Source organism: Macaca fascicularis, chromosome 18 (assembly GCF_037993035.2).
Source record: "Macaca fascicularis isolate 582-1 chromosome 18, T2T-MFA8v1.1".
NCBI lineage: Eukaryota > Metazoa > Chordata > Mammalia > Primates > Cercopithecidae > Macaca > Macaca fascicularis.
In genome coordinates, this window is record NC_088392.1 from 38,772,200 (window position 1) to 38,797,260 (window position 25,061).

Sequence of the window (25,061 nt, forward strand, 5' to 3'; positions counted from 1 at the left end):
AAATTTGAAATAAAACACTGAGTTTTTTCTCTGCTTACATTAAAAAAAAAAATCTTATCCTGATTTCAGATGAGAAAGTTTTCTATGGTCAAATTGCTGTGAATATTTTAAATATGAAGTATGTTACTTCAGCTCACCTGTAGAGAGCTTCATTTTAATAATTAGATGCACAAAGTGGAAACCACGAATCAGTTGAGAGCTACATGAATGCGTGGCACCTGAACGCGTGTGGTCTTGTCTTGGATGGAAACACGATGCTGGTGCCATTTCATTCTCAGGACTTCCCTTTAAATGGAAGCCCAGTAAAGAGCTATAGGTTTATATTAATGCTCTCGAGTATTACGTAGGCTCACCAGAGCGGACTCCATTTTGGTGAATTCAACAAAGCCCTGGAGCTTTTTTTTTTTTTTTTTTTTTTTTTTTTTTTTTTTTTTGAGATGGAGTCTCGCTGTGCCGCCCAGGCTGGAGTGCAGTGGCGCGATCTCAGCTCACTGCAAGCTCTGCCTCCCGGGTTCACGCCATTTTCCTGCCTCCGCCTCCCGAGCAGCTGGAACTACAGGCACTCACCACCATGCCTGGCTAATTTTTAGTATTTTTAGTAGAGACGGGGGTTTCACCGTGTCAGCCACGATGGTCTCGATCTCCTGACGTCGTGATCTGCCCGCCTCGGCCTCCCAAAGTGCTGGGATTATAGGCGTGAGCCACCATACCTGGCCACTCTGGAGCTTTTTAAGAGTATGAAGAAGTTAAAAAAAAAAAAAAAAAAAAAAAAGACAACGTAACATGTCAAAGAAGAAGAGAGGAGAAAAGAGTATTATAACCTCTGTCATAAAGCTAGCAGAAACAAACCAAAAAAAGTATGAAAAAGTTATCCTTGAAGGATACTGACTGGGCTTGAGAAAAAAGCTGCAGGAGCACTTGAAGTATTTTTCCCAAGGAAAGGCTTTCTTCACTCCCCCACCATCCCTTTTGGGTTTTCTGTTATCTGAGAGCCAGTAAATAATGCTTCATACTCCTTAATAATGATGTTTTGGTCTTAATTCATTGGCAACTCATCGGCAAAAATGCAAAATCGTGTTTCTCCAGAGGCTGACAATTTATAGAAACACGACAAAGGATAAGGTAAGTCATGTCCTAAGAAAGCTGATAACAGAGAAATAAATGTCCACTTGATAGCTAATCTTTTACAAATGAAAATTGGTTGCTAGGTTCACTAAGTATGCTACAAATCTATAATTTAGAATTAAAGAGTATTCTAGTTTTTATATGTTTTCAGAAAAGTATGTTCAAAAATTCTCTATTAATTTTTGTTCTTGTAAACAGTCTGTAAAAACATAATAAAACTAGATGAAAACTATTTTGTGTAAGAACATAATTTCAGTTGATCTTTTTCATGTAAATTGAAGTATATGGTACATGAACAATAAAGAACTGCTCACTACATGCAGTACCTTGGAGCAATGCCTCTTAGCATGTTGTTCACTGTACCAGCAGCATAGGCATCACCTGGGAGCCTGTCAGAAACGGACATTCTCGGCTGGGTGCAGTGGCTCATGCCTGTAATTCCAGCACTTTGGGAGGCCGAGGTGGTTGAATCACTTGAGGTCAGGAGTTCGAGACCAGCCCAGGCAACATGGCAAAAACCCAACTCTTCTAAAAATACAAAAATTAGCTGGGTGTGGTGACTTGCGCCTATAGTCCCAGCTACTCAGGAGGCTGAGGCGGGAGGATCATCTGAGCCCAGGAGGTGGAGGTTGCAGTGAGCGCGTGCTGGGTGCTCACTCCGGCCTGGGTGAGAGAGGAAGAGACCCTGTCTCAAACAAACAAAAAAGTAGAATCTGAGGCCCTATCCCAGGTCCCCTCCATCAGCATCAGAATCTTGTTAGTTCTCCAAAAGATTCTGCTGCTTGCTTTAAGGCAGTGATTGTGAAGGCAGAATCGGTGTGTCAGGGGGACCTCCTGAAGAGACACCAGCCAGGACTCTGCCCTGGGGGCCTGGAGGGAAGAGGGGCAAAGGCACCTGCATTTTAAAGCTTCACAGTGATCTGAGGCAACTTCTTGGTTATGAATCCATCCTTTAAAAATATTTTAACTAAAATCTTGGACTAAAACTTCTCATTATTGTCAATAAACCTTACCCTTGCTAGTAATCCAATTTGTTCCATACAACAGGTGGTCGTGGGAGATTAGAAACACATGTATTCTCACCTTTTTCTCTTACTGACACTCTAATCATCAGAATTTCTTCTCAATTCAAAATAGAAGATTCTCTATTGCTGTTATTCAAAATAATTACCTTCTTGCTAGGTAAAGTCTCATCGAAGGTAACATTTTAATTTCTTTTCCAGCTTGATGCCATTCTGGCCTCCCCCGACTTCCTCAATGCTAATAATCCTTCCTGTATTCTTAGCTTAATATTAAGCAATTTTACTTTATTTACATCTAATAATTGATACTTGTTAAAATATTGACTGGTAAATAACAATGAAAACAGGGAGCTTTTTAAAAAAATAGAAGTTTTATTTAAGAAGGCTATATGCCATTTAGCCAATTTTTTTCCTTAAAATACTTAATAACTTCCATGAAGACTGTACCAGACATACTTAATAAGCAAACTTCTTAGTAAAATTACTTTAATTCAGCATATGTTCTTGCCTTCAATAAACATTAAGCAAGAAACAGGTTTATACTTATTATACTTCTTAGGTTGAACTAAAATCAAGATTTCACACAGAGAGTATTTTTAGGCGTGATTTTGTTTTGACAGAGGGAACATGAGAAACAGAAGCCTCTCAGCCAGGTGCAGTGGTGCACACCTTTAGTCCAAGCTGCTCAGGAGGCTGAGGCAGGAGGAGAGCCTGAACCCAGGAGTTCCAGGCTGCAGTGCTCTATGACCCACGCCTGTGAACAGCCACTGCCCTCCAGCAAGGGCGACACAGCAAAACCCCGCATCTAAAACAAACAAACCAAAACCCACAAACCTTTCATCTTTAATTAAAAGAAAGGAATTGTGACCATATGTTATGAAAAAGACTTCTGACTTTACTCATCTGTTCAATGAATTAACCAACTGCACTTTCCCATACTCCAAATGGCAATGCCATTGCAACCATTTTAAAATTATCAAATTATATTCAAAATTATTATGAATTGGGCCAGGTGTGGTGGCTCATACGTGTAATCCCAGCACTTTGGGAGGCCAAGGTGGGTGGATCACCTGAAGTCAGGAGTTTGAGACCAGCCTGGCCAACATGGTAAAACCCTGTCTCTACTAAAAATACAAAAATTAGCTGGGTGTGGTGGCAGGTGCCTGTAATTCCAGCCACTTGGGAGGCTAAGGCAGGAGAATCGCCTGAACTGAGGAGGCAGAGGTTGCAGAGATAATGCCACTGCACTCCAGACTGGGCGACAGGAGCAAGACTGTCTCAAAAAAAAAAAAAAAAAAAATTGGCCGGGCGCATGGCTCACGCCTGTTAACTCCAGCACTTTGGAAGGCCAAGATGGGCAGATCACAAGGTCAGGAGATCGAGACCCTCATGGCCAATGTGGTGAAACCCTGTCTCTATGAAAAATACAAAAATGAGCTGGGCGTGCTGGCACGTGCCTGTAGTCCCAGCTACTTGGGAGGCTAAGGCAGGAGAATCACTTGAACCTGGGAGGCAGAGGTTGCAGTGAGTTGAGATCACCCCACTGCACTCCAGCCTGGTAACAGAGCGAGACTCTGTTTTTAAAAAAAAAAAAAAAAAAAAAAAAGAATCAGTTTGTACCCATAGGCAGAAGATGAAAAAAGTGAAGTCTCTTTTTTCCTACAAAGCAATATAAAATACTGTGCATGCTCATATTATCAATGAATATCTGTTGTTGTTCTATCCTAGAATGAGCATTTAAAAGTTTTCTTCCCTCAAAGCAACCACGGTAGGCAGATACATTTTCCTTTAGAATTCTTCAATATGCAAGCTACACAAGAAAACTGTTCTCATTAGCCATAATTGCCCATTTTACTGGGATTAAAAAGGGCATTTCCTGGATGAACACCAACCTTATTCATTCCCGCTTAGCTCTAAATTAATTTTGGTGGCTTAAAAAAATTAAGTCTGCCTTCAATGGAGAAAGAGATGTCACTACTAATGACATTCAAAGAAACAGTATCATAGTAACATTCCAAAATTATCTCAAGTAATAAAGAGCATCAGTTCTGGAATAAGGGCATAGTTTCTCCAGTTAAATATGACTCATTTTGATGTGAAGCATGACTAACTTAGATTTTAAAAGTCATGTGATGTTCCCCATATGAGTTAGGTATCTTATACTGCCTCCTAGAATCATCTAGAAGTAACAAAAATATGTGTTTTTCATAAGCAAATCTAAATTTCTAGTTGGGCAATAAGATAGCATAACTGAAGCAATTAAATTTAAGATATTTATTAAATAAAAAGGTTACATTATGATTTTTATACACTGTTGAAAACAATGACTTTTATTTATTTAAAGCCAGCAGTAGTTCCCATTACTCTCAAAATGTTATAGTTAAGCCTTGATTTAGTTCCAGAAAATAAATAGGGTAAAATTTTAATGTTTCCCTAGCTCTGTCTGCTATAAGGGAATTTCAGAGTATGAAGGTAAGATGAAGCAGATGTAGAAGAACATTTTTAGATGCTGACAATTTTTCCTTAAAATTTAGTTTCTTCTTAAAATTCTGTACTTCTATCCATAAAAGTAAATTTCTATTTTAGTAGCTCTAAAACAACCAGGCGAGAGAAGATTATTACCCATAATAGTAAATAGCAAATACTTTGGCAAGTCCGAATTAGAATACAAGTGAAGACATTCACAAACACACTTTTTACATCTCCTGGATGTGGTATGGGCTGTATGTTAGAATTAAAGCATCACAACTATCTGATTGTAGGGTGCTGGTGGGCAATGCAATCAATCAACACGTCTACCCCAACAGATGTGGAGACGCATGGAAAAAAATACATCAACCAAAGTGGCTGGGCAGAAGAAAACACAGAAAACACCATAAAACTGAGGACATTATCTCTTCTTGTCTGAAAAAAGGGATTCCCTGGAGCACAGAAAGTATTTATCAGGGGAGTGCTTCTATTCTGTTATCACAGGAGGGCTTGATGCAGATTCCGGCCATTCATACACATCTGGCAGCAGGGAATCATATTCACTCCGCCATATTCTTTCTTTAACATATTTGGCCTTGTCTTCAGGTTCTGGGTATCGGAAAGCCATTTTATTAGCATATAGGTATTCTGTAACCTGAAAAATAAATAAGGTTATTGTGTAGGCTCTGAGTATTAACCTATTAGAGAGACAACGTACTATTATAACACAGGAAAATAAGTTTAAAAGAATGGCAGTTTTCTTTTTTCAAAATAAAAAGTAACATTACTTTGACTCCTTTCAAAACATTTGGAAACTATGGAAAGTTTAAAAGATAAAACCAAACACATTTAAGTTCTACTGTGTATGATTCAAATTTAGGTAATCTGCCCGGCCTATGTCATTCCTCCCAGTCTTGCTGAAAGGGTGGCCTTTCTAGAGGGCTACAGAGACTGTTTCCTAATCATAGCCAACTTGACCAGGATGAAAACCCAACCCAAGGTGAGGAGAGGTTTCTACTCTAGAATTTGGATTAAGAGGCATAGTAATTATTATAAATCAGGAGTTAGACACTAGAACTATAAAGTCAAGTAAATTCAGAGCTACAACCTATACATGGGAACTGACACCACTATCACTGACTGCCAGGCATATTCTGTGTGTTTTACAAGGATACCTCCTTTACTCTCCACAAGAACCCCATGAGATAAGTACTATCTTTATTCTCATTCTGCATATGAGGAATGAGAGGAATTTAAGTAATTTGCCCAAGGTAGTTACGTGAGAGCTGTTTCAAACCCAAAGCATTCTGAGTCTAGATATTAGACCCTCAACAGTAAGCTTGATTACTCCCCACCAACGGTGGCTTGAATTTCAAATTTTGCACCCAAGCCACATACCATGATTGGTGGTGAAAATAAGCCCTTGAGCCTCAGTTCTGATATAAAATGAGGAATGTGAAACGCTTCCTCACAGGGTAGCACAGTGCCTCTCACACAGTAAAGTTCTCAAGTCATGGCTTTATTTATTTATTTATTTATTTATTTGAGACGGAGCCTTACTCTGTCACCCAGGCTGGAGTGCAGTGGCGCGATCTCAGCTCACTGCAAGCTCCGTCTTCTGGGTTCAAGCGATTCTCCTGCCTCAGCCTCCCCAGTAGCTGGGACTACAGGCATGCGCCACCACACCTGGTAAATTTTTGTATTTTCAGTAGAGATGGGGTTTTGCCATGTTGGCTAGGCTGCTCTTGAACTCTTGACTGCAGGTGATCCGCCCGCCTTGGCCTACCTAAGTGCTAAGATTACAGGCATGAGCCACCGTGCCTGGCAGGTTTTATTTTAACTTAAAAAAATGTAGTGACATAAGGTAGAAAAAATTCAAACAATTATAAGGTGTCATTCTCCTCCTCTAATTCTCATTCCAAATGGTAACCATTATTAAAGTTTCGTATTTCAACTTTCTAAAAGAAAAATCTCAGAATAAGATGGTGATTAAAAAAATAATCCTTGGTACCAAGGGCTCCATCTCAGTGTATTTTGTGATAGAAAATGTGTTCAATTGTTTTCTGTTCTATTATAGAAAACATATTTTACTAATATTTTATTATTGACTAAGAAAAAGTAGTAGGGAAGGGCTAGATCCTCAGTGGCAGGTAACTGCAATAAAGATCTGAGAAGGTTAAAAACCTAAGGGCTGGCTGGGCACAGTGGCTCACACCTGTGATCCCAGCACTCTGGGAGGCCAAGGCGGATGGATCAACTGAGGTCAGGAGTTTGAGACCAGGCTGGCCAACATGGTGAAACCCTGTCTCTACTAAAAACACAAAAATGAGTCGGGCATGGTGGTAGGCACCTGTAATCCCAGCTACTCAGGAGGCTGAGGCAGGAGAATCACTTGAACTTGGGAGGCAGAGGTTGCGGTGAACTGAGATTGCACCACTGCACTCCAGCCTGGGCGACAGAGTTAAGACTCCATCTCAAAAACAAACAAACAAACAAAAAACCCAAGGGCCAATAAACATAACACATGTCATTAGTAGTTTGTTGACCAAACTGCTCTTCTCAGTTTTTGTACTAAACAGGAAAAACAGGAATGATATAAAAAGACAGGCAGAGATTTTTGCTTCCAGAAAGATGGAATAAACACACTTTTCCTCATTCCTTCCGACCTTGGAGAGCTGAGCACGTGGCCTGCCTGATGTGAGGGGTGGTGGGAGGTGTTCTGAAGCCAGTAAGCAGTATAATTAACATAAGTAAATAAATATAAATTTATAAACAAATGAACGAAGGAGAGAAGGCAGCAGAGTAGACATACAAATTCTCACTTGTGGCACAGCATGGGAGGGAGAATGAGGCAGTGGCGACCATGCATACAATAAGAAGTCAGCTAAAATTTTAAGGAACTGCCAAAGGTCAATGAGAACTAGTGTTTTATTCCGGAACAACTGCAAGCTTTAGCCATAAGGGGCGCTCACACTCACTGCAAATCTCTTTCCCACAGGCTGCTGGTACCCACAGAAAAAGATTAGGGACAAGGCATGAGATTGGAGAAAGCTCCCCTTGGTCCTGGAGGCATGCAGGAGGTGACTGGTGGCTGTCAGAGGAACACACACAGCCCTGCTCATAGAGCCAAAGGGGTGAATCAATGGCTGTTTGAGGTTGGGACAGACACAAAGCTCTGCCTCCTCTACTCACCACTTTCTTCTTTGTTTCTAAAAAGAAAAGCCTATGCCACTGCAGATGCAGCACACTCTCTACTCCTGCCTCTGGGGAAACGCAAGGAGACATGAACCTGGGCCTGTGTTCCTATACTAATCCCAAGCAGAGGTCTTCTAGGACCTCATGTACTACCTCTCATTTGGACATACCAATTATTTCTCTCTCTTTTTTTTTTTCTTAGAGACAGGGTCTTGCTCTGTCATCCACACTGGAGTGCAGTGGTATGATCATAGCTCACTGCAGCCTTGGCCTCCTGTGTTTAAGTGATCCTCCCACCCCAGCCTCCTGAGTAGGTGGGACTACAGGCACATACCACTGTGCCTGGCTAATTTTTTTTTTTTGGTAGAGGTGAGATCTTGCTTTGTTATCCAGGGATGGTCTTAAATTTACAGCCCCAAGCCATCCTCCTGCCTTGGCTTTTGAAAGTGCTATGATTCTAGGAGTGAGCCACTGTGTCTAGCCCAGTAATCTCTTAACTGACCAGTATCTTCCAAAATCTCCCCCACCTGTAATATCATTCTATAAATTCTAAAGTCGGACTCATCATCCTAGTTCTGGGTTCTAAAATCTTCAATTGTTTTGCAGTAGAAGGTAATCACACTCCTTAGGCTGGCATTTGTATATCTGTACAGCTGTCTTTAATATAACTTTCAAATTCTCTTTTATGCCATTTCCCTACCTGTTCCTTAGACTCCAGGCTCAACTATTATTCCCTAAACATACCATCCTTTACCAATTCCCAATCTTTGCTTAGGTGACAGGCACCAAAATAATGCAATAATAAAACTAATAGTCAAAGCTGGCCACAGTGGCTCATATCTATAATCCCAGCACTTTGGGAGGCCAAGGTGGGCAGATCTCCTGAGCTCAGGAGTTCAAGACCAGTCTGGGCAACACTGCAAACCCCTATCTCGACCAAAAATGCAAAAAAAAAAAATTAGCTGGACATGGTGGCACACGCTTGTGGTCCCAGCTACTTGGAAGGCTGAGGTGGGAGGATCGCTTGAGCCTGGGAGGCAGAGCTTGCAGTGAGCTGAGACCACACTGCTGCACTCCAACCTGGGTGACAGGGTAAAACCCTGCCTCAGAATAAATAAATAAATAAATTTATTAGTCAAAATGATAAAATTTTATGATCACCTGTACAGAAGTGAAATTGTGGTTGATAAATTCCATAGTCAATCCTCATGTTTAAGAAAAATCTTAGTAATCTAGAAATAGAAGACTACTTCTTTTAAAAAGAAAATACTTATTTCAATCAAAAGCTAGCATCATATTTAATATTAACATACAAAGATGTTAGCCAGGTGCGGTGGCATGTGCCTCTAGCTACTCAGGAGGCTGTGGTAGAAGGATCACTTGAGCCTAGGAGTTTGAGATCAGCTTGGCCATATAGACTCTGTCTCTAAATTGAAAAAAAAAATACAAGAATACCCTTACTAACCTAATTGCTTAAGACTATTCTGCAGTTTCAGCTAATTTATAGTTAGAGAAAAAAAGACTATGCATATTAAAAAAAGAAAAAATTACTTGCAGACAAAACAATTCCAAATGAAATGAAAAACTATTAAAATAAGATTGTTCAAAAAACTGGTCATCAAGTAAATTCATAAAAATGAATGTTTTCAAATTAGTATTATTATTCCTAACTTTTCCTATAAATTAGAAATGATCAATGAAAAAATATTTGGAAAGAAAAAAAAGTCTTTATTATATTAGAATAACAGAAATTTAAAAATATTTAGGAAAAAGTAGCCATATTCAGATGAAGAAAACAAAATTATACTGAAAAACTTTTTAAAAAATATCTTAATAAACAGAGATAGTGATTAGAGAATACTCAATACTGAAAGACCCAATTTCACCAATTTATAAATGTAACAATTTCATACAAAGTTGCAAAGTTTTTTAAAATTAAAAAAGCAGATACAAAAATTTGTCCAAAAGAAAACAATTTAGAACAGTCAAGAAAACACTGAAAAAGTATAATGATGGGAAAGATGAAGTACCAAATGTTACCACATTACACACATTACGAAATTTAAAACAGTGTCAGATAGTAAACAAAAATGGTCAGGAATAGAAATCCCAGGAACAGATTCAATTCCCAATTAACTGTAAACAACGGAGGCATTAATCAATAAACAATTGGCATTAATCAATAAACAATGCTGGGGCAACTGGTTAACTACTCAGGAAAAAATGTTTCCCTTTCTCATATCATACATTAAAATAAATCCCAGAGAGATTAAAAAAGTTTTATTCTAGATAATGCAAGTAGATAGTTATGATTTTGGGGTGAGAGAAAGCATTAATATTCATAAAAGGTGAGGACAGAATCCACAAAATAAACAAATAATACATAAAAAACTTTAAAAAGACATGTCAAACAATTCTATAAAGTTAAAACAAATGACAAATGGGAAAATATCTGCACCACAGCGAACAGGAAGATCACTACACTTAATATATAAAAAGCCCGGGACGGCGGAGGGGGAAGGGATGGCATTGGGAGTTATACCTGATGTAAATGACGAGTTGATGGGTGCTGATGAGTTGATGGGTGCAGCACACCAACATGGCACAAGTATACATATGTAAAAAACCTGCACGTTATGCACATGTACTCCAGAACTTAAAGTATAAAAAAAAAAAAAAAATATATATATATATATATATATATATAAAACAAGCCCTCAGAAATCAATGCCAGAAAGTAGGAAAGCAAATATCCAATATAAAAAAGAGCAAAGGTCATGAAAAAGTAGTTCGTTGAAGGGAAATACAATTGTTGAATAAACAAAAAATTATTCAATCTCACTAATAATGCCTTAATAATGAGAAACAATTTTACCTAGTAAATATGCAAGATTAAAAAAATAATTGTAAGTATTGGCAAAAGTGTGGAAAAACATACACTCATATCTAATTGCTGCAATGTAAATCAGTACTTTTTTTTCTGAAGAGAGTATTTGACAATATGCATCAGAAGCCTTAAAACACCTTAAAAACCTTTGTTCTTAAGCTTAGAATTTATTGCAAAGAAAAACCATCACAGTACGGGTGTGGTGGCTCACACCTGTAATCCCAGCACTTTGGGAGGCCAGGTTGGGTGGATCACCTGAGGTCAGGAGTTCGAGACCAGCCTGGTCAACATGGTGAAACCCTGTCTCTACTAAAAATACAAAAAATTAGCTGGGCCATGGGGGTGGGCGCCTGTAATCCCAGCTACTTGGGAGGCTGAGGCAGGAGAATTGTTTAAACCCTGGAGGCAGAGGTTGCAGTGAGCCGTGAGCTGAGATCCCGCCACTACACTCAAGCCTGGGTGACAAGAGTGAGACTCTGTCTCAAAGAAAAAAAAAAAAAAAAAGAAAAAGAAACCATCACAAATACACACAAAGTACACACAAATATTTAGCTGTAAGGATAAATGTTCACTACACTGTTCTTTCTTTCTTTTAAAAAAACTTTTTATTTTTATTTATTTATTTTTTTGAGATGGAGTTTTACTCTTGTGGCCCAGGCTGGAGTGCAATGGCACGATCTTGGCTCACTGCAACCTCCTTCTCCCAGGTTCAAGTGATTCTCTGGCCTCAGCCTCCAGAGTAGCTGGGATTACAGGTACCCAGCACCATACCTGGCTAGAGATGGGGTTTCACCATGTTGGCTAGGCTGGTCTCAAACTCCTGACCTCAGATGACTCGGTCTCCCAAAGTGCTGGGATTACAGGTGTGAGCCACTGCACCCAGCCTACAGTGTTATTTCTAACAATAAAAAGCTAAAAACTTAAATGTCCAAAAACAGAGAAATGATGAAACACATTTTGATATAAAGAGAACATCATGCAGCATTAATGATCACATACATGAGAATTATTATTAACTTACATGGAAAAGGCTTACAATATATTAAGTGGAAAAAGTGCAGTAAGAAACCAATTATAAGAATGGGCACAGGCCACTTTGGGAGGCCAAGGCAGGAGGATCACTTCAGGCCAAGAGGTTAGAGACCAGCCTGGGCAACACAGGGAGAGCCCATCTCTATTCTTTAAAATAATTTTTTAAAAAGGCACAAGTGACTACATGCATGTGTATATGCATGTATGTGTTTGCAAAGAAAAAAGTCTAGAAGGCAACAAGCCCAAAATAATCATGTGTGTTATATTCTGGTAGTAAGAATACGGGCCTAAAATTTCTTCTTTGCAGCCTTCTAAATGTTTCAGATTTATCTCTAGTAAACCTGTATTTCTTGTATAAGAAAATGTCATTAAAATTAATGTGAAGAAGTTTAAGTTATTACTTACTTTAATAGCAATGTTAATAGAAACTTCCTGAATATTAGCAAGTGGTGGGTAAAGTCTCCCTTGGGCTAGCTCTTCATCTGTCAATTGGCTTGTCAGTGCCTGAAGAGAAAAACAGCATTTTGCTCTTTGTTTAAATAACAGAATAAGGACCCAGGAAAATGGAAAAAGCATTGGGGAAACAGAGAGTAATACAGGTAATATAATTCCCGTTATTTCTTGAAGGAATACACTTAAACCACTGCAGAAATTAAAACTGTTATCATTAAACAATAAATAACCAGATTTAAAGACGTATTGATTATATTCTACTTTATATTATACATGTAGAGCGTGGCTTAATTGCAGTGGCTACTTTGAAAACAGACATTAATTGTATTAATGCGAGTTCTTCAGAAATACTTCAAAGTCTGGAGCTCCCATAGGCCAGCACTCCAAATAATACCAGTACTTGCCCATTAAAAGCATGCAATGAGTTATCTATGCTGTCAAAATATATCTAGATATATATAAAGCAAGTATAGTCTAAATGTTCTTAAAATGAGAGGATTCAGTTTACAAACATTTGAAAGGTCATGATTAAAAAAATCAATTCTATGCATAAATAGGCAAACCATAAAAGTAATGTATGAGTAACTTCCTTTTCATTAATAAGGCAGATTTAACCCATTCTCTCTCTGCTTTTAATTTTCAGATTTATTCACCTTCATAATTCATCCTTTATAAAATAAGCAACATTTAAAACATTTACCTTTGCAGCTTCTAGGAAAACACTGTCACTAATATGCCGGGTGTTACAGAGAATAACAGCTAAAGCCACACCTAGAATACATTTTAAAGTTTACTTAGTACGGTCACTTTTCAAATTATGAAAGAAGTCAATTTCTATATTCAGGCAAATAAATGGTAATCCATCCATATCCCAAACAGCTCCCCCCAAAACAGAAAACAGCCAAGAAAAAAACAGAAATCTGAGTTAAAATCAAACGATCTTTAATGATTCTTATTTGTAAGTAATTTCAGAAATATCAAATGGCTTTTCTCAGTTTAGTTTTTACATTTATGAAAATGACAAATACACACAATTCATCAACGCTTGTTTTAACACCAGTTCCCAGCCCACCTCTAACACTCCATTTATTGCTCTACAGAGGCAATGACTTTCAATTTTTTTTTTTTTTTGAGGCGGAGTCTCGCTCTGTCGCCCAGGCTGGAGTGCAGTGGCGCGATCTCGGCTCACTGCAAGCTCCGCCTCCCGGGTTCACGCCATTCTCCTACCTCAGCCTCCCCAGTAGCTGGGACTACAGGCGCCCGCCACCACGCCCGGCTAATCTTTTGTATTTTTAGTAGAGACGGGGTTTCACCGTGTCAGCCAGGGCGCGGTGGCTCACGCCTGTAATCCCAGCAGGTTGGGAGGCCGAGGCTGGCGGATCACCAGGACTTTCAATTTTTTTTTTAGCTGATTGTGTATCTCTCTCACTCTTAAATAACTTGTTTCTTGTGATTTTTTTTCTCTCTCTCTCTCTTTTTTTTTTTTTTCCTTTTTTTGCCTTCTCTTACTGTGCTGATCTTGCATTTTCTGTTTTGGAGATCACTGACTCCTTCCTATAAGAGTAAGTAGTGCTCTTTCATATTTTCAGCTTTCTCTCTTCTTCCCGATATAGTTAGAGCATAATTTTGGTTCAATCAATATTCAATGCTTATATCATAATTACTTTTCGTTTTCTGCACAATTTTGTCTTTCTTGAAGTTAATAATTATCCTTTTTCCTTTACTTTGATTTTTTAGTATTTAACATTGTTATTTCACTCTGGAACTCTCAATTGTCTAAATTTTCTTCTGTTTTAGTTACTTTATATATTCTCGAATTTCATGCTCTAGAATAAATCTGCTAAAGCTCCATTCTGGTCTGGTTGTCCCCCATTCCAGCTATGGAGCTGTCATCCTAGAAAATCCCTTTATCATCATGGGCCTCTTTGCTTCTAAGTTGACTCCATTTCCTAAATTCAACTTTTCCTAGTTTGTTACTCCCTCTTTTGGTAGGGTACATTCTCCCATAGCTTTCCGAAGAACAGTGCATGGGAGATATATATTTTTTGAAAACTTGCATTTCTGAAAATGTGTGTGTTTACTTCTTTCTACTTACATTTGATAGTTTGTCTAGGTTTAGAATTCTGGCTTGGAAATATTTTTCCTTCAGAACTGTGAGGTATTATTCCAATACTGTCTAGCTTCCTGTGCTGGTAAGAAGCATCAATCTGAGTTCAGATCCTGTTTAGGTGATTGTTTTTGTTTAATCTCTGGATGCATGTAGGATCCCTTTAAAAAAAATTTTTTTGGCAACAGTCTCGCTGTGTCACCCAGGCTGGAGTACAGTGGCACAATCACAGCTCACTGCAGCCTCAACCTCCATGGGCTCAAGCGATCCTCCTACCTCAGCTTCCTGAGTAGCTGGGATTACAGGCATGTACCATCACACCTGGCTAATTTTTTTATTTTTTGTAGAGACAGGGTTTTACTATGCTGCCCAGGCTGGTTTCAAACTTCTGGACTCATGCAATCTTCTTGCCTCAGCCTCCCAAAGTGCTTGGATTACAGGCATGAGCCACTGTGCCCAGCCAGATCCTTATTTTTATACCTAACGGTCTGCAATTTCTTAACACTGTGCCTTGATGTGCATTATTTTAACTCATCATGTTTAGCATTCAGTGAGTAGGCGCTTCCTATCTGAAAACATGAGTCTTTCACTTTTGGGAAATGTTCGTGAAGCTTTGAGGATTCACTTCCCTCCATTTTTCTGTTCTTGTTCCCTGACATTTATATTTTCTGATACTGTACCTCTTGGATTGGCTAATTTTCTTCTTTATTTTCCTTCTCCTGTCCTCTGCTCTCTTTTTAGGTAACTTACTCATCTTTTTCTTCTAATCTTTCTACTATCAAACTTTATTTTTAGGAGCTTGTTTTGCTTTCTAATTTTTTTTTAAATAAAATTCTGTCTTGTTTAGAGGATATAATATTTTGTCACCCTGAGGATACTGATAATTTTTAAATTTTCCCATTATCCTTGTTTTTTCCCCCAATATGTCTTTTTCTGTTTGTCTGCTTTGGTCTTTTATGAAAATCTTTCATAAAGAGACTTTCCTCATATGACTAGTAATCTTCAAGCATTTCTCACATTTAAGGGTTAAGAACTAGAGAAAATGATTGGAAGCTATGAGCGTGAGAGTGGGGTTTGCCTCCTCTGAGCATCACCGTACAAGCCTTTAAACTTCCTATTTTCTAGCACCTCTGTCCTCAACTATGTCTGGTGTCTCCCAGCCTAGAAACACTGTTTTATTCTATTCAAAGAATATCCCAACTGGCTTTGAGGAAGGGTAGTCATCCAAATACCTCATGGCTGAAAAGAACACATGGTTAACAGCATTTTTTTTAAGTAGATAATTTGGTCCATCTACATTTAATATAGTTTTTACCTTTTTTTTAAGTGATTGGGGCAGATTTAGCCCCCAAACACTTAGTCTCATCACTCTCATCTCATCTTGCCTTGCTTATTTTATGTTCCTTTTCCTCTTCTTTCTTGCTTTTCGGATTTTGTTGTTTCATTTCATCCCAACCTTACCATAAACAGGAAGTCTTTGTAGTGTTCTAATGGTTATCCTAAAATTTATATCATGCATCTTTAACTACCAACATTCCACATTAAATTTTTTTTTTTGAGATAGGGTCTCACTCTATTGCCTAGGCTAGAGTGCAGTGGCACGACCAAAGTTTGCCACCTCAAACTCCTGGGCTCAAGTGATCCTCCGTCCTCTGTGTCTGCAGTAGCTGGGACTACAGGCACATGTCACCACACCTGGCTAATTTTTTTTTTTTTTTTTTTTTTTTGTAGAGACAGAGCCTCCCTATGTTGCCAGGGCTAGTCTCAAACTCTTGGCCTCAAGTGATCCTCCTGTTTTGACATCCCAAAGTGCTGGGATTATGGGTATGAGCCAATGTCCCCCGTTCCACATTAATTTTTAATTTACCTTCCTGCCAATCAATGTAAGTCCCTCATAAAAGCTTAACTCTATTTAACAGAGCTACTGTTATTGTGCATTTTAATTCTTTCTATATGTATTTTTCAAAATCCCATGTCATGTTTGTTTCATTCTATATAAACAACATTCATTTTGTTGTACCCACCCACTTATTCATAGACTTTCTTTGCTCTTCATACCTTCCTACACCTTAGAGTTTCTATGTGGGATTATTTTCTTTTTCCCTAAGGAACAAAATTTCCTTTCCTTTAATATAAAAACAGTCTGCCAGGTGGTGAATCCCCGGTTTTTTGTTTTTCTGAAAAATGTCTTCACTTTGCCTTAATTCTTGAAGGATATTTTCACTGTGTAATGAATTCTAGGTGGCAAGTATTTCCCATAAGCAACTTTCATAGGTCATTCCACAGCCTTGGGATCTTATTGTCACTGAGGAGCCTCCTGTCAGTCTGTTGGTCGCTTCTTTGAAGGAAATCTTTTTGTTCTGGCTGCTTTCATATTCTTCTCTTTGTGGTGATTCTGAAGCCTCACAGTAATGTGCCTAGATGTAGATTTCTTTTTATGCATCCCACATGGGTTTCTGCGAGCTTTTTGAATATTGATTGTCAATCATCAGTTCTAAAAATAACTCAGCCATGAGGCCAGCACATGTTGCCTCTGCTTCATTCTCATTTATTCTAGGACTTCAATTAAAGATCTATCAATGAAATGTATGTCCCTTACCTATTTTTTTTTTTTTTTTTGGTCTCTCTGTGCTGCATTCTGGATTGTTTCTTCAGAGATATTTTCCAGTTGATTAATTCTCTCTGGTCTAATCTGCCATAAGCCTCATTCACTCAGTTTTTTTTTTTTTTTTTTTTTTGAGACAGGGTCTTGCTTTGTCACCCAGGCTAGAGCACAGGGGACTAATCATGACTCACTCCAGCCTTGACCTCCCAAGCTCAAGTGATCCTCCCATCTCAGCCTCCTGAGTAGCGAGGACTACAGGCATATGCCAGCATGCCTGACTAATATATATATATATATATATATATATATATATATATATATATATATATATATATATATATATATATATATATTAAACTTGTAGAGACGGGGGTCTCACTACGTTGCCAGGGCTGGTCTCAAACTCATGGGCTCAAGCAGTTCTTCTACCTTGGCCTCACAAAGTGCTAGGATTACAGGCATGAGCCACTACACCCAGCCCACTCAATTCTTACAGATTACTACATTTTTCAATTTTAGAATTTAATGGTACTTGTCTAAGTTTTCAAGATTGGCTTTTATCTCTATAAATATAATAAGCATATTTGTTTCATAGCGTTTGTGTTATATCTAGGGTTTCAGTATGTCTGTTTTTCTTGTTTTCATTGGTTTTGGCTTCTGTTGTTATGTCTCTTTATGTGCCTCATTATCTTTTTTTATTTTTCCACTTAGGTTGTACTTGAAAATTTATAAAAATAATTTGAGGACTAGGATAGTATTATCTGATTTCAGAGAAATTTTTATTTGCTTCTGCTGGGCGCTTGTGGGCACTGGCAGTCTCGAACAGAGGCCTGAGGTTTTCTAAATCACCCATTGCTGCTGCAAACTATACCCCCAATCCAAGGTACAGCACTTTAGGGTTTCAGTCCAGAGTGGGAGGTGGTGCCAGACTTGGACATGGTGCTGATCTTGTCCACCTTCCATGAAAAGCACAGCTGTACCTCTTAGCCACTTTCTTCCTGGTCTGTGTTTCCACTGTAAAACTGGCTTCAAAAGCTGGCTCTGTGCCTTAGTTCCCTCCCTAACCTTGGTCCAGAATTCCCCAATATTCCATTAGAGTCAGTATCTTATCCCTTTGACCCTTTTATGGTCTTAAAAAAAAATTTCATCCAGTTGTTACAGTTGCTGAACTAGGTCATTCAAATATTAACAGTTTTTTTTAAGTTGCTTTATAAACAGACTTTCAGCCAATCCTCCTATTTTTAGGCTCATTTCTACCTCAAATGCCAGGTCATTTTATTTTATTTTTTTGAGACAGTCTCACTTTGTTGCCCAGCCTGGAGTGCACTGGCATGATGATGGCTCACTGCAGCCTGGACCTCCCAGGCTCATGTGATCCTTCCACCTCAGCCTCCTGCCTAGCTGGGATTAGGGGCGTGCACCACCACACCTGGCTAATTTTTTTAACTTTTGGAAGAAACAAGGTCTCACTATGTTGCCCAGGCTGGTCTCAAACTCCTGGCCTCAAGCAATCCTCCTGCCTCAGCCTCCCACAATGTTGGGATTACAGGTGAAAGCCACCATGCCCGGCCAGGTCATTTTTAATGTCCATGTTTATGGTATCCCTGTTATTAAAGTTAGGACTTTAAAGGGTTACATAAAAATAATCAACTGCTAAATTCCTTAATACTCAGATATGATATAAAAAACGGTTTTGCTGAACTTAGAACAACCATTCGACTCAGCAACCCTATTATTGGGTATTACTCAAAGGAATATAAATCATTCTACCATAAAGACACATGCATGTGTATGTTCACTGTAGCACTATTCACAATAGCAAAGACACAGAATTAACCTAAATGCTCATCAATGGTAAAATGGATAAAGAAAACGTGGCACATACACACCATGTATATAAATAAAAAAAAATCCTATGCAGCCATAAAAATGAATGAGATCACGTCCTTTGCAGTAACATGCACGGAGCTGGAGGCTATTATCCTAAGTGAACTAACACAGGAACAGAAAACCAAATACCATATGTTCTCACTTATACATGGAGCTAAGTGATAAGAACTCATGGACACAAAGAAGGGAACAACAGACACTGGGGCCTACTTAAGGGTAGAGGGCGGGAAGAGGGTAAGGATCAAAAAACTACCTATCGGGTACCATGCTTATTACCCAGGCGACGAAATAATCTATACGTGAACTCCCCTGCAACACACAATTTACCTAACAAACCTTCATATGTACCCCTGAAACTAAAAAAAAAAAGTTAAAAAAAATAGCTTTGTTAAAATCAGCAGAAAATTATTGCCTTTCCTGCCCTCATGCCTTTTAGGCCATAGAAATGTTACTGAATAGAACATATTGATTTTGAACATTATCAAGTTCTAGAAAGAGATCATGGATGACGGGACAGTTTCTATTATAGAAGTTAGGTCTCAAGAGATAACAGGAAAACATGAGGGGCAAAAAAAAGGAGAAAAATATAGAAAAGCACTAGGATATTCACAGACTAAATACCTTCTTTACTCTGACAATAGTTATACATGCTTGCCTGATGCCAGCCTATATAAACTATAAGACTACTTGTCATATCTTAATTAGAGCCTGCTGTCAGCTAGTCAGGGAAAGACCTACCAGAAGAAAAAAGACACAAGTGCAAAAGAAAATCATACAAAATTCCTGTTTTACTCAATATAGTCTTGCTTAAAAGAAAGAGACAACTGAGGATTACCAGAAATTTATGGAAAATACAGCACAAAGGAAGAAATATTAAAAGGTATCCCAATAATTCTCCAGAAAAAGCTGAAAGAATACTGTAGCCGTTTTTATTTTTAAAGTAGTTATTTAGAAAGAGCAATTCTAAAATTAAAAAAAAGGTATTGGGAATAAAAATAAGTTGTTGAACTGAGTTAATAATAAATGATATTAAGCAGTTATTATTAATTTCCTTTGGTGTGATACCAGTATAGTGGTTGTATCTTAAAAAATGAGAACACCTGGCCGGGCGTGGTGGCTCACACCTGTAATCCCAGCACTTTGGGATGGGCGGAACATCTGAGGTCAGGATTTCAAGACCAGTCTGGCCAACACGGTGAAACACCATCTCTACTAAAAATACAAAAATTAGCCAGGTGTGGTGGTGCATGCCTGTAGTCCCAGATACTCAGAAGGCTGAGGCAGGGGAATTGCTTGAACCTGGGAGACAAAGCTATCAGTCACGATGGTAACCACCAGAAAAACTCCCAGCAAATTACTGACAACGGTTCTGGGAAGTATGATTAAGGAGGTACACCAAGGGGAGATAGAGAGGGTTACAGAATTTTGTGCCATTCTGTTCCTCTGCACTTTTACAAATCATGTAATACATTATTTCTATAATAAAAACAAATTTAATTAACAATATGAATAAATTTTCAGAGAAAATGGAGCATGCTGAATTCAATGAATTCCTTCAGTTTCCTTGTACATTTATACTAAAATTCTCTAATACTGTTGCTCATTTTAATCTTCCATTCCAAAGAATTCCATTAAGTATTTTTACATAATTAACTATTGCTCTATAACATAAATAATGACAGCATTTACCTGGAAAAATATATACATTGTTTCCTTGACCTGGTGTAAAGACTCGCCCATCTGTGAGTTTCACTGGCCCAAATGGACTGCCACTGGCAAACAAACACCTGCCCTGTTAAGAAGATGGAATAACTTCAATTTTGTTATTTTCTGTGGATGACAAAATTGGGGTGAATTCATACAAAATCAAGTCCTGGAGTAAAGTAGACCAATATATTACTTGGAAACAAAGCATAATATACTATATAACAATCTTTTCATTACAATCCTTTGTTAGAATGAGGTTTGTTTTATGTGTAGTATACATTCAATAAATAATTAATAAAGTTAAACATCATTTATTACTAAAAATTTAAAAACCAGACACTTATTTTTAAGAAATTTAAGGCCAGGCACAGCGGCTTACACCTGCAGTCCCAGCACTTTGGGAGGCTGAGGTGGGCAGATCACTGGAGGCCAGGAGTTTGAGACTGCCTGGCCAACATAGTGAAACCCTATCTCTACTAAAAATACAAAAAATTAGCTGGGTGTGTTGGCCCATGCCTATTGTAATCTCAGCTACTCAGGTGGAGAATCACTTGAACCTGGGAGGAAGAGGTTGCAGTGAGCCGATATCATGCCACTGCACTCCAGTCTGAGCAACAGATCAAGACTCCATCTCAAAAAAAAAAAAAAAAAAAGAAAAGAAATTTAAAATGTAGATAGCCAATAAATATCATTCCATATTATAAAGACCAATATAAACACCTATGAATGAAGGGGAAATACCAAAACAAATGGCCGTCATTTACTGTATAACTGCTAAAAATAATAACCAAGTACTTTATATGTGTTAACTCAGTTAATCTGCCATCATGAAAACTTCATCATCATCTCCATTTCACTAATTTTAAAAAATCAGAAAACTAAGGCTATTTTCAAATACTTTGTCAAAAGTCACACATCAAAACTGTAGTAGTTAAATCTTAATCTAGATTTTTTTGTAACTCCACAGCCACAGGTTTTCAATGATGCTGTAATACCCAGCAGTAGGCAGTTTATAACACAGGCATATGGCATGACCATAGTATCACTCCAGGAAAACAAATGGCCTGATGCCTTGTTAAAGAAGAATACTTCTCCAAATTTGTCACATCTATCCAATTTTGATACTATGCTCTATAATGGCATATAATAAATGTTACTGGCATATTCAGTATTTCTAAGATAATTAATTGTATTATTATTCTTTATAGTATTGTAGACCCTTGGCTTTAGTGGATTTAACATTCAAGAATTTGAATCCAGGTAATCTGAAGGTCAACAATGCAGAGTAAGCATTACTTTTACAGGAAATACTTTCCATTTCAAAATGATACAAGGTTTAAGAGTAGAAGCAAGCTAACTATGCTAGTAGGGCACAGCTGACTATCTTAGACTTGCAACTCTATATTGTTTTATCATTTTCTACCTGTTCTATGGATAGCTATTACAATTCTCTATCTGTTCCAAACATTACTTATGACTAAAAATTTTGTTTCTTTGACGATTAAGGTTAGTTCATGGTTAATGTCATACATGTTATCACAATAAGCACATACTTATTTTTCTGGCACCATTAATTTTAATAGTCTTATAAGGTAGATTATACAATATAGCACGTCATGGAAAAAATGTTCTCATGGTATCAGTTAAGTTTGGAAATTCAGAAAGATTTTGGTTGGCCAGGCACAGTGGCTCACACCTGTAATCCCTGTACTTTGGGAGGCTGAGGTGGGTGGATCATGACGTCAGGAGATCGAGACCATCCTGGCTAACACGGTGAAACCCCGTCTCTACTAAAAATACAAAAAATTAGCCAGGCCTGGTGGCGGGCACCTGTAGTCCCAGCTACTCAGGAAGCTGAGGCAGGAGAATGTCATGAACCCAGGAGGCGGAGCTTGCAATGAGCTGAGATGAGATCATGCCACTGCACTCCAGCCTAGGCAACAGAGCGAGACTCCGTCTCAAAAAAAAAAAAAAAAAGACAGGTCTTGGGAATCTCTTCAATAATGACAACATTCTATAGCAGTTCACGTTCTCCAGGTCATTATCCCTGCCTCCCCTGCCCATTTAACCCAATAATTAATCCATGGCTTAAACGTGGCCAGGTTTTAATAATAGTATATTCTTATTCTGAAGTCCAAGTTGCCCTATGTAAGCAGCTGACAATTCAACTATGAAGATTTTTCTTTTTAAGTATTTTTCTCGCTGAGCAGCAAAGGGTGTTGGAGTAACATCTCCACAGTGAAAACAAAAGGGGACTAAAAATTTAACAGGTGATGACTACTCAAAATTCTATGCCATTATTTCATGTAACACTAAGAAATAATTTATGTAAAAGTAAACTATGACACAATGCTCTTTTTATTATTACTTTTTTTGAGACAGGGTCTCATTCTGTTGCCCAGGCTGGAGTGCAGTGGCACAATCACAGCTCACTGCAGCCTCAACCTCCTGGACTCAAGCAATCCTCCCACCTCAGCTTCCCAAGTAGCTAAGACCACAGGTGTGCATCACCATGCCCAGCTAATTTTTAAATTTTTTATACAGACAGGGTTTCACTATGTTGCCCAGGCTGGTCTCAAACTCATGGGCTCAAGTGATCCTTGATCTTAAAACTGATGAAATACAGTATATCAAACTAGTCTCCTTGGGGAATTTTTATGTATTCCAATAATGTACATTTATTACAATATTTATTCAAAAAATAAAATTCTTAAATGAGCAGTCTTCTGGTGATACACTACTACTGCTCGAAATACTTAAATTTTTTATATTTTGGAAATGTCAATGATCCATGATGCATTTAATATACTTACCAAATAGTCATTGTAGATGACTAAGATTTAATTTGGGGAGCAATAATCATTAGTTTTAAGTAATGATTGGTGAAGCCTGGTGAAGAGGACAGGCAATCAAACTAAAAGTAATAAAAAGATAAGACAGTATACTAAAGAGACTAATTTTTAAATATCTGTATGATGATTCTGTGATTTATTTAGAAGAAGAGATTTCAATAATTATTATATCAGTTGGAAACCAACAGTCACGTCACGAGAATTTATTCGTCACGAGAATTTATTTTGACTAACAGAGTGGCCATATGGAAGCAAAAGAATTTTGAGAGAATACATGTGTCAACATAAAGTTTTTTTTTTTTTTTTTTGAGACACTTGCTCTGTTGCCCAGGCTGGAGTGCAGTGGCATGATCTCGGCTCACACAGCCTCTGCCTCCTGGGTTCAGACTATTCTCCAGCCTCAGCCTCCTAGGTAGCTGGGACTACAGACGTGAGCCACCACATCTGGCTAATTTTTTTGTATTTTTAGTAGAGACAGGGTTTCACCATGTTGGCCAGGCTGATCTTGAACTCCTGGCCTCAAGTAATCTGCCCACCTCGGCCTCCCAAAGTGCTGGGATTATAGGCATGAACCACTGTGCCTGGCCTACACAGTGTTCAACAATGGGAAAAAGAGAATGCCAAATATATCAAGAGTATGAATATTAAGTTCAAGAAGTTCTGAGAGTTCTGCTTTGGCAATGATTTTCTGGGTTATTTCATACCAATTTTTCCTCTGGTTACAATTTTAAAAACCAGATAAAATACATTTTTAAAAATTTTTGTAAGGAAGTAGAGACCTAACAAGATAGTGAGAGTTTGGTGTTGGGGAAGAGTGGTTTCCAAGATCCAAGAGAAGAGGGAAGCAAGATATAGGAGCCTAGCATTTGAAGCTCTTCCCCTCAAGATGACTGCTGATTTCCAAATCAAAAGCTGTGGCTGAGACCCTGAACAGCAAAGCTACCCAAAGTCTCATGATGACAGAGAGGAAAATGGATGTTCAGGGACCATTAAGGATGAGAGGTGCTGATAAATACCTCAGGACTTTTGATGATTCATACCCAAAGCAGTGGATACCAGGAGAAAGGGCAAACTGGAAATACCCCAGGTCTCATGTGGACCACATCCTGACTGGATTATGGTGATCTACTCGAAAAAGTAAAGTCCCTTTCTCCAAAGATAACTTTATCCTCAGCCTTAAATTATTGCTGTAGTTCTTTTTCTACACTATCCATCACTCAATTAAAAAAAAACAAAAACAGGCTAGGTGCGGGGGCTCACGCCTATAATCCCAGCACTTTGGGAGGCCAAGGCAGGCAGATCATGACGTCAGGAGATCGAGACCATCCTGGCTAACATGGTGAAACCCCGTCTCTATTAAAAATACAAAAAAATTAGCTAGGCATGGTGGCAGGGGCCCAGCTACTCGGGGGGCTGAGGCAGGTGAAAAACAAAACAAACAAACAAAAAAACAAAACAAAAAACAAAGTACAAATTAGCCTCATAAACAAACCTGATAACCAAGACAGAACAAAAGATAGATAATAAAAATGGGTGAGATATTTGTTACCATCAGAAAATTTTAATTGTAATTCATATATTCAAGAAATTAGGTGGGACACAGTGGCTCATGTCTGTAATCCCAGCACTGTGGGAGGCTGAGGCAGGGAGATCACTTGAGGTCAGCAATTTGAGACCAGCCTGGCCAACAAAGCAAGACCTTGTTTCTACAAAAATA

At 38.3% G+C, this 25,061-nt stretch overlaps 1 protein-coding gene across 5 annotated transcripts in view; it reads right to left on the reverse strand.

The window, feature by feature from the left end:
- Positions 1-4,406: 4,406 nt before the first annotated feature.
- The window catches only part of ME2 (malic enzyme 2), a 73,356-nt gene continuing 52,701 nt past the window's right edge, over positions 4,407-25,061 (reverse strand). For all 5 annotated transcript variants that reach the window (XM_045378229.2, XM_074022221.1, XM_005586678.4 and 2 more), the window contains 4 exons: positions 20,475-20,577; positions 12,884-12,954; positions 12,136-12,234; positions 4,407-5,271 (listed from right to left, as the gene is read on the reverse strand). In XM_045378229.2, coding sequence (XP_045234164.1) covers positions 5,104-5,271; positions 12,136-12,234; positions 12,884-12,954; positions 20,475-20,577 — 441 coding nt within the window. In that variant the 3' untranslated portion in view covers positions 4,407-5,103. The remainder of the gene's footprint in view (positions 5,272-12,135; positions 12,235-12,883; positions 12,955-20,474; positions 20,578-25,061) is intronic.